Source organism: Daphnia carinata, chromosome 7 (assembly GCF_022539665.2).
Source record: "Daphnia carinata strain CSIRO-1 chromosome 7, CSIRO_AGI_Dcar_HiC_V3, whole genome shotgun sequence".
Lineage (NCBI taxonomy): Eukaryota > Metazoa > Arthropoda > Branchiopoda > Diplostraca > Daphniidae > Daphnia > Daphnia carinata.
The window spans coordinates 7,164,511-7,179,203 of NC_081337.1; the positions used below are offsets into that span (position 1 = coordinate 7,164,511).

The 14,693-nt window shown below is 38.8% G+C and overlaps 1 protein-coding gene across 1 annotated transcript; it reads right to left on the bottom strand.

The window, feature by feature from the left end:
* Nucleotides 1–9,766: 9,766 nt before the first annotated feature.
* Nucleotides 9,767–14,622, bottom strand: LOC130685329 (glutamate receptor ionotropic, kainate 2-like). Its single transcript, XM_059496224.1, has 19 exons — nt 14,022–14,622; nt 13,782–13,958; nt 13,471–13,709; nt 13,232–13,389; nt 12,980–13,124; nt 12,708–12,875; nt 12,473–12,625; nt 12,322–12,400; nt 12,089–12,228; nt 11,822–12,028; nt 11,711–11,759; nt 11,605–11,640; nt 11,334–11,472; nt 11,079–11,216; nt 10,811–11,009; nt 10,691–10,716; nt 10,415–10,620; nt 10,203–10,318; nt 9,767–10,132 (listed from the first exon to the last, which is right to left on the bottom strand). The coding sequence occupies exons 1-19, from the start codon at nt 14,107–14,109 to the stop codon at nt 9,863–9,865; spliced, it is 2,733 nt and encodes a 910-aa protein (XP_059352207.1). The 5' UTR covers nt 14,110–14,622; the 3' UTR covers nt 9,767–9,862.
* Nucleotides 14,623–14,693: the final 71 nt, after the last annotated feature.

Consider the following 14,693-nt stretch of genomic DNA (forward strand, 5'->3'; position numbering starts at 1 on the left):
GATGCTCCGATGGAGCTTTTTTACACAGGTAAAAATCTGTGTGGCGGGTTCCAAAAAAAAAAAAAAAAAAATAATGAAAGGTCCAACTTGTAAAATAAAAAAAAAAAAAAAAGATTTTTCTAGCCGAGATTTGTTTTTTTTTTTTTTCTCCTTCATTCCTAGGCTTTTTTCTTTAGTACACACACACAATAGATCTCATTGCCTTAGATCGCCGCAGCCGCCGAACGATGCCGACGCCGAGAATAATTTATCGTTTCTTTTCTTCTTACCTCTTGGCTATTTCTTCGTGGAGGGGGGTGCACTCTTTACGCTTTTTTTTTCTTCAAAATGGGGCCCGTCTATCGAACGAACCTTTCTTTATATATTCTACCCCCACTAATAACTTCCATTAAAGTCAAAAGCCTGGGTGAATATGTCTATTGTTGTTACCGCAAAAGAATGTGTTTCAAAAACGATCTTCTCTTCTTTTTTTCTTTTTTTTTTTTGTCGAACGAGAGAGAGAGATTATTTTTGAATCGAGTTTCATTGTTACGCCATCTAAGGAATACTCTCTCGTCCCTGTGTAGTTCGTAGTACAGGTAAACAAATGTATCGTTGGATCCGTTGCCCTTAAATGGGTGCGCCTTAATCGTTCGATTTTCGGCAGCCGTTTTACAAAATCGACCAATTCTTTTACGTTGACTTAGTCTTGAGTCTCATCCATCAATCGTAATGGCTACGCCCCGTAGCAAGGGCAAAACACGTTGCCAATAAATTTTGTCCCCTCCCCCCCCCCCCCCCCCACCAGTCTTGGAAGCGAAATTTCACAATGAACTGCAAACAAACAAACGAAAAAAAAAAAAACGAAAAAAAAAAAAAAGCGAAAATGGACGTTTGGCACACACCGGTGATTATGCAAGTATTTATTTACATTTCCTTTCGTGTATACACGGACTCTCGGTATAATCTATCCGGGTTTAAGAGAGATCTGTATAATGTACTCGGCAAGTTCGAAAATATTCTTCAACATGCTGGGTGGTCTCTTGTTTTTCCCCGGTGCTTCTGTAGCTCCTGCTGGAACATATTATCACAAAAATTCCTGTAAGGGCAAAAAAGAAGAAGATAGGCTATCAATTTTTTTTTTTTTTTTTTTCTGCTATCGGCCATCGCGACAAACATGCACAAACACAAAACCGGAGAGACACATGTGGGCACACCTTCAGCGGGGCCCACTTGCTTCTTTGGCCGGTGATAAAGAAAGAAAAAGAAACAATCAAAGCCACAATCAAAATAGCACTGGGGCGTAGCCAAACAGAATTCCGAACGCAAGAAAAACAAAAACAGCGCGAAATGTATGTACACACGAGATAAGCCAAAGTAAGCACTTGTTATTTCGTGTGTGGGTGTTCCTAATAAAAAAAAAAAAGAGGACCAACTTTGATGGCGTCACGGAATTCGGCCGACGTTGTATCTAAACACAGACATGTACCACCCCGCTTTTTTTGAAAATCCAAATGATATTGCCGGACGCATTGAAATCGATAAGAATAAATTCTTTTTTTTTTTTAGGTCATGTAATAAAGAGAATAGAAATAAAGGCCCAGGTAACGGACCATACGCAATGTCTCAATATAAGATTTTATGTTCGTTTTTTTTTTTTTAGAAAAGGGCAATAGAGACAGGCAGAAAAAGGTATTTTCAGTTCGAGGGTAGAGAATGTGCGGATTCTTTGATGGAAGTTGCTGGGTGGCGTTAAAAAAGGAGAGAGAGAAGGACATAAAATAAGACAGAGCAAGTTAAGATCTTTAACCTTCCTCTCTCTCTCTCTCTCTCACAATGGCCAAGTTGGAGGGGAAGCGAAGAGAAGGAGGAGTTGGCTTGTTTTCTCTCTCTTTCTTTCTCAAGTTCCAGTTGACACCTTGATGCGTTGATGAACCTTGTTTTTACTACCAACGAGCCTCTCCATTTCCTTCTTGCAGCCTGTTGTTCCTCACTGTGCCCACCCTGTGGTGGTGTCCATCACTTCAAAAAAAAAAAAAAAAAATTCATTTTCTTTCTCCGGGTTCTTGTTGTTGGCCTCTCTCTCGCCCAAACTGCCTGCATGTCTATATACACACACACACACCCACCCATAGTGTATATATATATATATATATATACAACTTGGGTGGTCTCTTTTTTGTTCCCCCCCCCCCTTATTTCTTGTTGCTTCTTTTTCACGCTCATTGATACAATGCTCCAAACTCCTTGGGACGTTTCTTTTTTTAAACCGCCCATTTGGCGCGTCTGGTCTGCCCGGGAGTAAATAAATCATTTCCCATCATTCTTTTTTTTTTTTTTTTCTGGGAAATTTTTTTTTTTTTTTTTAAACTTACGTCAAACAGCCACGACAAGAGGAAAAAGAGAAAAAGATTACATTCATCTCTTTTTGGACGACATAATTGCCTTACTAGAGAAAACTGACTTGTACCATCGCGTGGGATTTGTTTCTTTCACTCCTTTTTTCCAAGATGAGCGATAAGCCACACACGTATATACACAACAATAACATAACCGCCGTTTTCTCTCTGTGTATATTATCGCCCCCCGACATCTCTTTCATCTTTTTTTTTTTCTTTGAAATAAGAATAGTTTTTTTCTGGCTTTTTTTTTGGTCGCGTCAGCCCCTCAAAAAGAAAAAACGTGTTGGGTGGTCCGCTGCGGAACTGCATGGATTCAATCAGGGCGCAATATTAAAACTCTCCGTTTTCCTTTTTTTTTTTTGTCCCGCCTTGTTGTTCGAACGACTCGCCAGCGTGTCGAATACCAGCACACCCGACGACGATACTCCTTTTGCTTTAACCAGTCATTCGTCTCGTTTTCTTTAGACAAGACTTTCACGGAGGCCAAAAAAGCATCTGGTACCAACTGACGTCCATTTCTTTTATTATTTAAATTGTGTTTTTTTTTTTTTTTAAAGAATTGCGCGGTTCAATTAAAAGAAAAAAAAAAGGGTGTATCCGGCTAGAGATTGTCCAGCAGCAGCAATTATGTATGCAATGTGAAAAGAACGTCTCATTTTTGAATTTGTTTCAAAAGAGGACAGCGACTTAATTGAACTGTCGGCTTTTTTTTTTTGGCTGATAATAATAAGACCATATTCTTGAATTCCACACACCTCTTTTTTTTACTTCTATCTGACCAGATAGATGTTTCTATACAGCTTTTTTTTTTTTTTTACATTGTAGCCCGTGTGATTGGCCCTCTCTCATAAAACTGCGTTGTGTATAAAAACATGGCGCTAAGATAATTACCCAACAGCGAATTATGCGGCATTCTTTCGTATACTATAAAACAAAACAAAAAAATGATGTTCTCGAAAGAAGAAGAAGATATATATATTTTTTTTTAACGTTTGTTTATGGGACCCCCCGCGCAATGATACAGCGAGCCAAAATGCGAATGTCAAGAAACCAACAAAAAAAGAAAAAGGAAACGAGTCTTGTTCTTTTTTAACGGTTCAAAAACGTTCGATAGATTTAATGGAAAAAATAGAACCGATTATTTCTAATGAAAAAGTCAACTCGCACATTGCCAACATGGCGAATCAAGATGGAATTCAAATCTGATTGAGATATTATAGCCATTCCTGGAAATCAACGGTGTTTTTTTTTTCAAAAATTCTTATCCTGCGATTTCTTCCAGTTTAGTTTTTTTACATTTAAATAAAGAAGAAAAAAAAAAGAAAGAAGGAAAATGTCTTCATTCCTTTGAATTCGTGGCATTTCGTTGATCGGATTTGACCTTACTCCAGGACGCAGACGAACCGGGTCTGACTACTAGCGATTCGGGGCTTCTTAGATAACAACTGATTGACTCGTTAAAAGAAGAAAGAAAATTAAGAAAGCAGATGGTCATTAAGAAAAAAGGGATAAATGAGTCATCTACACTAAATAAATACATTAGGTTATTTTTACCAGGAAAAAGAATAAAAGTTTCGTCCCTTTTTCAGCTCGTCTGCGCTAAGTAATTGATAGAGTCGTAAATTTTCTTCTTTCTTTCTTTTTACCCTCCCACTACCAACACAATGAAGAAAGGCATTACGAGCGTGGCCCCCCCTGTTTTTTTTTTTTTCTTCTCCTCTTCTTTTCATCCGTAAGAAATAAAAAGAACCCCCGAAAGCCAAACCGACCAAATTGAAATATCTCAAATGTCTTGGCGGAACGAACCGATTCTAATTCTCCGTGTGTGTGTCACAGGCCATTGCGCTCTATGCGTTTCTTTTTGTTAGAGAAAAAGTGATCGAATCCTGGCATAATCAAAGGCCCACAAAAGGCCACCATAACTACAGGGGGTGACTTAAAGGAAAGCCATAAGAGATTATAAGACGATGGAACGATGACGACTGGGCGTCAAAAGAGACCGGCATCCTACCCAGTCTTCTTTTTTTGTCTGGAATATTCACGTGAGGCCCCCACTTTCTTTTTTTCTTTCCGACTGTATTCGACTTTCTGGGTGGTCTTGCAGCACGCACACAACACATAGCACATCCACACAAGAAAGAGCCATTACGTGATGATATGAAATCCCCCCCTTCCCGGCCACATTCGATCCGGCCGTTTCGTCTTTCCCTTCGCTCATTTTTTGTTGTTGTTTTTTTTTTTTCAACTCGAACAAAATAAAAAATACGCAATAGTTCATTGCTATTCATCTTTAAAAAAAAAAAACGAATGCTACTGTTGTTGGACTTTGAAAACGAAGATTGTAATCGTATACACAGCCAAATAGACCAAAGAGTTCTTAATCATTTTCAAATTTTTATGTGAATTTTGAATAGCGTTTTTGAATTTAAAAAATAAATAAATAATAATATGGATAATGTAGAATTTCGAATAGAAATGAGTTGGATACACGATCGTCTTCAAGAAGAGGCTGAGGAGACCAGCATCATCCAGCGACTTCCGGCTGTTTTATGGCACGACCTCCTGCGGCGATGTCACAGTGCCAGCAGTTGTATATATATTCCAACTCGTAAATACCACCAAAGCAAATAGATAAAATAATAAAAGTCTAGTTAAATGTTGATTTTCCTTTTTTTTTTATTTAATGTATTCAAATTGCGCGCTTTTCTATTGCGTTTCAAATGTCTTTTTTTTTTTTGCTCAATAATACGCGACCATCGAGTCCAATCGTTCAATCGCAACGTCTTTATTGATACATTTTGCTCATTGCACACGATCCTTTTTATACCCCAATCTGATTTTTCTCCTGATAAATATTCTTCTCTATTGAATATTCAATTGCTTTGGACAACACTTGAACCAGCATATCATTATACAGTCCGCTATATACTCAACCGTATTTATATCTATACCCATCTCGTACATGTCCCCTACATACGTTTTTTTTTTTCCCTTGTTGTTTTGTTATATAGGCTTCCTAAATGGCGTTCCAGACTGATACGCTGTATACCATTGCAGGTACAGTTTAAATTCATATGAACCTTTCTCACTTGTGTGCGGACTTTGGGACGCTATATATTGACGGATATAAATTGTTTGGAGTTCCTTCTATCTATAACAATCAACCCGATGGGGGGGCACACACACACACACACTCTTTTCCAGGTGTCATTCTTGGCATCTTTCCCTACATCCCGATTGGCTTTTATCACAGTTTTGGGGCTATCCTGCTGTTCGCATGGAGAAACGACGATACTTATACGCTATATGCATATACATATATATATATGTATAGAGAAAGAAGGAAGAAGAAAGCAAAAAAAAAAAAAAAAAAAAAGTTGTACACTTTGACGTATCATAAACATTCCAAACTCTCTGCTAGGAGAGTATGTTTTTCTTTCTCTTTTTTAGCCATGCACGTCGAAGAAAGAGAATTGAATGGAGGATTATTAAACGACCGTCTGAGTTCCACGCTCCTTTTTCGGTAAGCAACACACACAGACCAACTGATAATAAATAGAAGTTTTATTCTACCATTTCTTATTTGGCCTGCAGGTGATTACCTTAAAATTTAAATGAAAAAAAAAAAATGTTTATACTTGCAATTGTTTTTGTTTTGCTTTGCTTTCTGTACGCAATTCGATGATGTATAGCATATGGGAAACATTTTGTCATAAATAATAGATCCATTCCGGATTGAACGACACCCACAACAAGACACCTGTGCATAAAGCAACAGACGACAACGTAAAAAAAAAAAAAAAAAAAACCATAAAAGAGGAAGAAAGTAAATGAAGACGAAATAAGAAAAGAAGCCATTAAATTGTGCTAAACGCCTTGATGACTGACATCCGGAGGTGAGTGCGGGGGGAGACAAAATGGTTTCATTTAAATATCATCTGACGTTCTAAAAAAAAAAAAAACGGCGTATGTATTATTAAAATAATAATAGGGCGCAAAGTACCGGAAATTTGGTAATCATTTAAACGTTTTTGATATAGTGTTACTCGAGTGCTGAGGAAGTGACGTGAAAGCAGATCCTCGGCTTCCTTGCTCCCATCAAACACGCCGCCCTTACATATTCTGATTAATATACCTTCAATGTCGATCTTTTTACATCCTCCACACTTAAATAGCCAGCAGCACAGAAGGTGTATGAGAATATTTTATTTTAAAAAGTGGCTTCTGTCTATCCGTCAACATTCAAAAGCTTCTTGTCCGCATTGTTCTTTTCCTTTTAAATCTTCTGGGGGGATTTAAGCACATTGCGTTGTGTCCAGTGGTTCTTGGGTTTCGTTGATCCGGAGGATCTACTTACTGTGGTGCCTCTTGTATTTCACTATAGAAGCATGTGCATTATAATAAACGACAATATCAAAGAGACCATTTTCCACTCCTGACATCGGATAGACGAAACAAAAATTTACAACTCACGGAGGAAGTAGCTGCTGAAGTTTTATCCAGGAATGCTTGCTTCTTCTTTTTTTTTTTTTTACGTGTAGTGTCACATCGTTCGAAACGGTAAAAAAAAAAATGTTTGTGCGTCAGTTTTCATTCATTCAACCGAATGCAAAGATTAGCTAAGGCTATCAAGTCCGGTTCAATCCGGTTTTTTTTTTCTAAAATACTCGTTATAGTTCCATTATGTTTATCAGATTAAACATTTTTTTTTTTGCTCATTTAAAAATAAGAACAGCTACGAGGGCGGGCGTTTCGAACACTCGCATAGCTTTGGGAATGTTTCGGCGAAACGTTGACATGAACGGCCATTTCAAGTCCAATGCGCGGTTGTGCCACTGTCGACTATCAATTATTTCTGCTTGAACAAATAAGGCCATCGAGAACAAAATAAGAAAATCAAAAAACGACATGTGTGTGTGTGTGACACTGAAGGGTATGGCCAATCGAACCCAACGCCCTCGCCCTTCTTTCACATTTTTATCTTCGAGTTCTTTTTTTTTTTTCTATTGATCCGCTTTATATTAAATGCAAAGTGTTCGTATTAGACACGGAGACTGTCTCGCCGATAGTCTGATTTGTTCTCCATTTTTGGGTTGGGAGAAGAAAAGAACGAAAATGGTGGAAATTGTCTGACATTCTCATTATCGGATTTAGATTGTTGGGTCGAAAAAGAAAAACCAGGTCTCCCACAATGTTGTAAATCAACAAATCAGATTTATAATAGTATATAGTCAATCGTGCATTCTGAATACGTTCAACATTTTGTGTCCTAATCAAGGTCGGAGAACCTGCGTTTGACTTCCAGGCAGTAAATGTATATATATATATATATTTTTTTTATTTTGAGACGCGTGTCTTTCGAAGATAGATACCAGTCGTCGGCTGATAAGTGCGTTAGATATAAACACACAGCAGCAGGAGCGCAAACACAAGACTTCCAAGCTCAACAGGTATGGCTATAATGTAATCTAGTTATTCAGACCACCTGTCCACTTCTGGTGGTCCTTTTTATTTTATTTTATTTTTCTATTCTATTTCTCTTGTTTTGTTAATGTTTCCCAGTGGGTGAACCGGTCACTCGTTTGGGTTTGATAAAACACGAAACCAGTTAGAGACACTGTATATGCTATATACGGCTTTTTAATGATTGGAGTTCATTTTATAATCAAGTTGTCAATGATAAATAAACTTGTCGATCTGCGCTCTCCCGCGTTCCACACACACACACAAAAAAAATCAATTGGTTCCAGGCACCTATTTAATAATGGGGCGCATGACCAGACAAGATGGATGAGTATTTCCGGTACAACAACATCATTAAAAAACAAAAAAAAAAAAAAAATGAGGGGAGAAAAAAAAAAAAAAAGAGGGGGGATGTCCATCGTAGGTATAAAACGTACATCTACTGTATGTACCGGTACTTTCTTTTTTAATGACTTACTTGAACCGTCAACTCCATACATATCCCCCTCTGACGTTGCTAATTCCGTGCCGGGCTTCTGCGCACATATCATTCAACCCTCCTATTCTTTTTTTTTTTTAATACAATAAGTTGAAAAAGGAGGCGGGTCCGCAACTGACACCGAGCCCTTCTTGTTGCCCAGCTGATTCCGACATTCTGACATTTTTTTTTTTTTTTTTGCTGATTTCTCTCACCCATATGGAGCGCAAAGAAGTCGAAAAAGGTGAACATTCGCTCGTTTGTGTGTGTTCCCTGACTTTCTTCTTCTTTGCTTTTTTTTTTTTTTTTTTTGCTATTGTACCACCTGAATAAGTCCAATGATTTATCAGGTCTCTCCCACCTTCAAGTCCCTTGCCGATATGTTTTCTGAATGAGAAGGGACGCGCATTGACGGCAATTTTTGTTGTCTTCCAAAAACAGATTCATAGCGACCTTCTCTCTTTTTTTTTTCGAACATACCGCCGTCCATTTTTTTTTAAACAGTCCTTTTATTACTAAAGAAAAATCTGTTCGCATTTTTCTCGTCTTAGGTTATGGAACTGAATAGTTTTAAAAGGTTGCAGACGGTTCGAATGCGACCATATTGAAAGTGTCTGGGAATCAGAACACAATTCACATGTATACGTTCAACATTTGTCTCGGACGGCAACCAGCTATTTGGCCTTCGTATTAGGAATGCCGTGCATTTTCCTAAATCGGCTCCCATTGCGGAATGACTCACGAGATTCTTCGCAACGCCGTAAAAATGCGTAGCCCACCTAAGCTGCTTGTGGCACACTTGAATTTTCATTGAATGGCGAGGATTTTCCCCCCAAAATGGTAAAAGACTAACCTAATTTTTTTAATTTGCATAATGAACGAAATCCGGGCGGAATTCAAACGGTTACGTGACACATCTTTGGCTATAGTTTCTCTTTTTATTCACTGTCGCGAAACGAAATTTTTTTATTTCTAAAGTATTGCTGTAAATAGATTTGGTAACACTTTGGAAGACGTAAGTTTTCGTGTTAGTCATTATGGAAATTTCATTTTCTTTTCGCGTGACAATGAGACACATTGCCTTTTAAAACTATCGCGACATCTAGCAGCAAATCAACCAAGGGTAAATCGGGTTTCTAATTTAAAAGGAGCTTATTGCATTTCAAAATGGAACACACCTCTCAGGTAGCCGAGAGCTTAACATTTTTAGCCATTACTTGCCTTTCTTCAGTTTCGTTGACGCAACTATCGACTCTATTTTAATCTTCTTTCTGAATAAACGAAAGATAATACGTCGTGGACGGGGATTTGATTTTGAGTACAACTTACGTTCTTCTTGAACAACAGGGATCGAATCAGATTTATAGAAGCCTCTCGTCACGTTTCATTGAACGGCATTAAGAAAAATCATGTTTCGTTATTCTTTTATTACAGAGAGAAAAGCCATTAAAATCTTGGTATTAGCTTTAGATACAACACACGAAAAATGAAAACTAATAATCGTTCGTCATCTGTTAAAACTACACGGTCTATAATTGTTCTAAGAATTTGTTAACGAACGCTGTGAGCGTGTCGGTTTCGTGTCACTAGAGCAATCTAGCGTGATTTTTAGTTCAGACATCATACTTTTCCAGACGCTACCATCGCCTCCATCTACTTCATCGAGTGCCAATTTGCGTGATTTCCAAACAAATTCACCCATGGCGATCAAGAGCGCTACCGATGAGCCGAGAATGAGCACAACGAAGATACCACCCACATTAGCCAAACCAAGTTCTGCTGCGCTGGCAGCTGATTTGGTACCATCGTCCTAAATTAAAAAAAAATCGATTAAAGTCTTTTGATTTTTTTAAATATGCGAAATGCTGTTGTTTACGAACTTTACAAGCTCCTCCACCTCGCATCTCTGTCCACCACTTTTTTTTCAAAATCAGAAGACGATTAGTTTCCTGCATCTTTAAAACGGCTTGGCTGAGTGCAGCACGAAATGGAGATCCTTGACGAAAAACCAGAATGGAATAATATTATAGTTGTGAATGGACAATAAACTATTGTCTTGTTCTTTTTTGTTTAACCATAAATCATGTCTTACCGGGTCTCATAGCAATGCCGTAGCCTTTAGAGTCCATCGGGACACCAATTTGAACCAAGTCGCATCTCCTCTCTGTGAAGAATTCGATTGAAGTGGATTCCATTAAAAAGGCATACTGGCCATTAGAACGCTGTACTCTTTCGACTCCTTCCATGTTGCTTTTGACGAATACACTGGGACGAGTCGTTTCCATAAATGTCCACATCCTTTTTTTCAAACGTAGATTCAAGTTAATTCATTTCCAGACAATAATAATTAAAAAAAAAAAGTATTTACCGTTGTTGGGTTGGAAGAGTAGAATACTAACGCGACCAATGAGCACACATTAATTAAGCCAAATATTTCCAGAATTAGAAGCCACAAATGAATTTAAAATCTGTGCATAACTTGACATACTCGGAAAAAATCCAGAGTAGAGCCGGATCCCACCGAACCGTATTTAATTTTTGTCTGTTTTGCTAAATCTTCGGCAGATGAAATGGGTGAATCCATAGCGTTGACGGTAAGAAAAGCAGCCAAATTAGCGGTGTATGAAGAAATCATGATCAAAGTAAAGAACCACCAAAGTCCAGCAACCATACGAGTCGACGTGGCTCTACATGAATTCAGATATCAGCACTGTAGATTGTTAACTGCTAAATAAAAGTTTTGCCAATTGTGTTACTTGGGCATGACGTCACTACCCTGCTGCATCAAAGAACCGATGGTAAACCACATGGCGTTCAGAATAGTAAAGTTATTCTCCAACATATCTGGCTGTTGCCGGCATGGGTGTGGATTGTTCCACTCATACGGAGTAATTCTGCGAAAGGGTTACATTAATTAGTCCCATATATGTCGGTAAATATTTTCGTGAAATGACTCCTGGAAATCTTAGACTGTTTGTGTGTCTACCAAATGAATTAAAATGCTCGCGTACCTGGACATGGCGTAAAGGGCCAGCGAAACGGCTAGGTAAGCCGTACACATGTAAATCCAAACTTCTACCGATAGTGGAGAGAGGAAAGAAAACAAATTGGGGGGCTTTTTCTGGGGCTTCTTGTACAAGATACTAATTCCTATCATTAGAAAAAAAAATTAAGTATTCACTGAGGTATTTACGGTGAACCTCCTAAATTATGAGCAGCGTATATTGAAACAGTTTCGAAGAATTATATTATTTATGCAGCAATGCGGAACTGCATGCCTACCTGTGTTTAGAAATGGCATCGTAAAATCAACAGCAGCTACGTGAAAAAGAAAAAATGTCTTCAAATGCGCAATTCCGCATTGAATTGTTTGATTTAGATTCCTTACATTCTCTGTCGTAGTTAATACTGAGATCAGCAATTGCCAGATCAGCTTTCTGTAATCAACCCAATCGTTCAATAAGTATTACGTAATTGATCCAAATGAAATGACGTGTACCCCGTCTAGAAGTTCTCGTATCATTCCGTTCCATTCACCCGTCCTTTTGTTGAGGGTCCCCCAATTGGAATCATCAACCAACTTGAACTTGTAATGGAAGCCCAGCATTTCGCTAATCTCGTCGATGATGTCGAAAACGAAACCTTCATATTGGTCATTTCCCTTCAAGATTTGGTCAGAATCTTTCATCATAAAGTAGGGATTGCTCTGCCAAATCAACGAGTTAAGCGACACAATCTGAAAGCAACCGCAATACAAGATGCTCACCAAAATAGTGGACACGACCAGCGTTTTGTTGAAGAGACTTTCTTGAATTAAATTTTGTCCGTCGGATCGTAATCGGTAGAAATCTGGTCCTTCAATCGAATTCCAAGCTCCTACCACCGTCAAACCCTCTGACTGAAGCTCTAAATAACGTAAAGTAACGAGAAGATTATTGGTCAATTGCCCAAGATATTGCCACATGAACGCTGTGCACTTGTTCGTTGTCATTTGATTACCTACGATACTCAAATTGAAATTTGAGCGCGATCCTTCCGAGTCGAATTTTATCGTTCCAGAAAGTCCCTCAATTTCTGTCTGTTGAAATCGAAAGAGAACAATGTTAAGCTTGTGTCGAGAGATCACACTTCTATTTGTGCTACTAGGTACCGTTTTTATGAAATTAACAAGCATGTTTCCTTGAGACCAGGAATCGACTCCATCACAGCTAAACGATCTGGGCATTACATCCGGGTTTGTGCCCATATCGTGCAACGCTTTAGCAAGCAGCTGGACAGCGTCGTGCACTAACGCCGCTTCTAGCTGATTGAATCACTTGATGAAACCAGATGAAACATGTCTAGACACACAACGCCAGCATGCATTTGCTTGTGGCAAAGTTTACCGTCAGTGTTTTCTCTGTTACATTCAGGTTTTTTCCGGCACTCATTTCCCAAATATTCCATTTGTTGACTATATCAATCGTCTCTCTTCGGTAGGGGTTAATCATTCGGAGTCCGGTTATATTAGCACCACCTTGCTTGTATTCTTCGTAATCCAAAATATGCATGTCCTTTGATAAACACAGAGTTTATGTTCGCATTAATGGTATTATTAATTTTGGAAGTGTTGCTGAGAAAATGAATGTTACGATAGTTAATAATGCTTTATCCGTACCAGAGATGTGATGAAATAAGACTGGGCCAAAGTAGTCATGCTAACTTGCTGAGCTTGTTGCAGTACCTCAGACACACGTCCGAGTTGCGAGCAGTCCAGAACGATATTTCGTTCTCCCATTTTCTTCATTTCCTTCAGCAAAGGGCTTTGAATCAAGATACGGAAATAAGTTTGTTTTCAGGTTATGGGAATTTCTTTCGCAAGACGCGCTATTAGTGCAAACTCAATATTTGCAAATATAAATCTACTTACCGATAATCATCAGAATCGGGTAACTGCCGGACAGTAATTTTGTAATCTGGATCTTTAGATAATTGCAAAAGTTCCTGGAGCCGAATCAGTCCATCTTCGTCTTCGTAGAGAACGGTGAAAGACTTCCATCTCCAACCCTTAATTACATCCGCATAGGCCTGTCATTTATCCATAACACAAGAACCGTTAGACCGTTGGTTTTCTAGTTTGGATTTTTGATTGAATAAGGAAAAGCGAACCCGACTGACAGCCGCTGGATGAGGATAGAGATTCACAGACAGTGGGCTATTGCTTTTCCTTCCACTGTAACCCTGATCTTCATTTTTAAGGAGGTCCATGGTAGTGGTGCGTTTAGGGTCCCAGTGTGTTTGAATGTGCGGAATTTTCATCGTTTGACACATGGACTGAACGTGATCAGCTGACATTTCAGACTGGGGACCAATAATTGCAGCCACTCCGTAGCGAATCATTTGGCAAACTGCCAAATTTTATTGTGTGTTATGTCTGTTATCATAATTCCAATGTCTGTTATTGATAGCATCTGTTTTACCTTTCTTTGAGGCAATGAACGAATCGTTTGGAGGCAGAAAATCGACATTGCCAGGCCCGGGAGGAACGCGGGATAACTGTGAACGAGTCAAAATCTGTCTGTTAGCGTTTACTATTTGCATCGAATAGCGAAAAGCCATTTCCACAGCTGAATCCGAAGTCGTGTCAAATAATCCACCTTGAAAAAGTTAAGGTTAAAAAACTAATTGCTAAACGTAATGAATCTTTAATACGGACTCACCCACATAAATGACGTCTGGAAGAGCATCGACGCGTACCACTGAAATCCATGTTATAGCTAACACGATTGAAATGAAATGTTTAAACATTTTGGCTCATCAGAAGCCGCTTATTGTCTGATTGAAGAACCCTAGATGTGGGGGAAACAGGGACTTCGTGAATGAGTACACTGGTTTTGGAGGAATAAAACAGACGCACGTCTAAGGTAGGACTTCCATTGAATGCAAAGACCGCTCACGAATGAGATTCTGAAAGGGGCACCAACAAAACAAAGTTGAGACGCAGGCATACAGATCAAGCAACCAGGATGTCTTTGCTACCCCCTCGACCTTCTAAAAATAAATTGCTACCACCAACACAAGCCAGGGGTCTGGCGACGCCAACGTATAAATTATTCACACTGCCATGGTTTAAAAACCATCAGTCAAGCGACCAAAAATACATGCAAATTCCCAGCCGTTCACACAGGAAATAGAAAAACAGGTAAAGAACAAAGAGCAATAAAAAAAGTAACAAAAACAAGAAATGGTTGCTTTGACTATCAAACTTTTGAAAGAAGAAATTTCGAGAGGCGGCCGACGGTGTTAACGCTGCCAGTATAGGTCTCGAATAACGCTTACCCGTTGTGAAAGAAACAGCTGTGTATACTGTGTAATGAGCCGGTCTTGTGGCG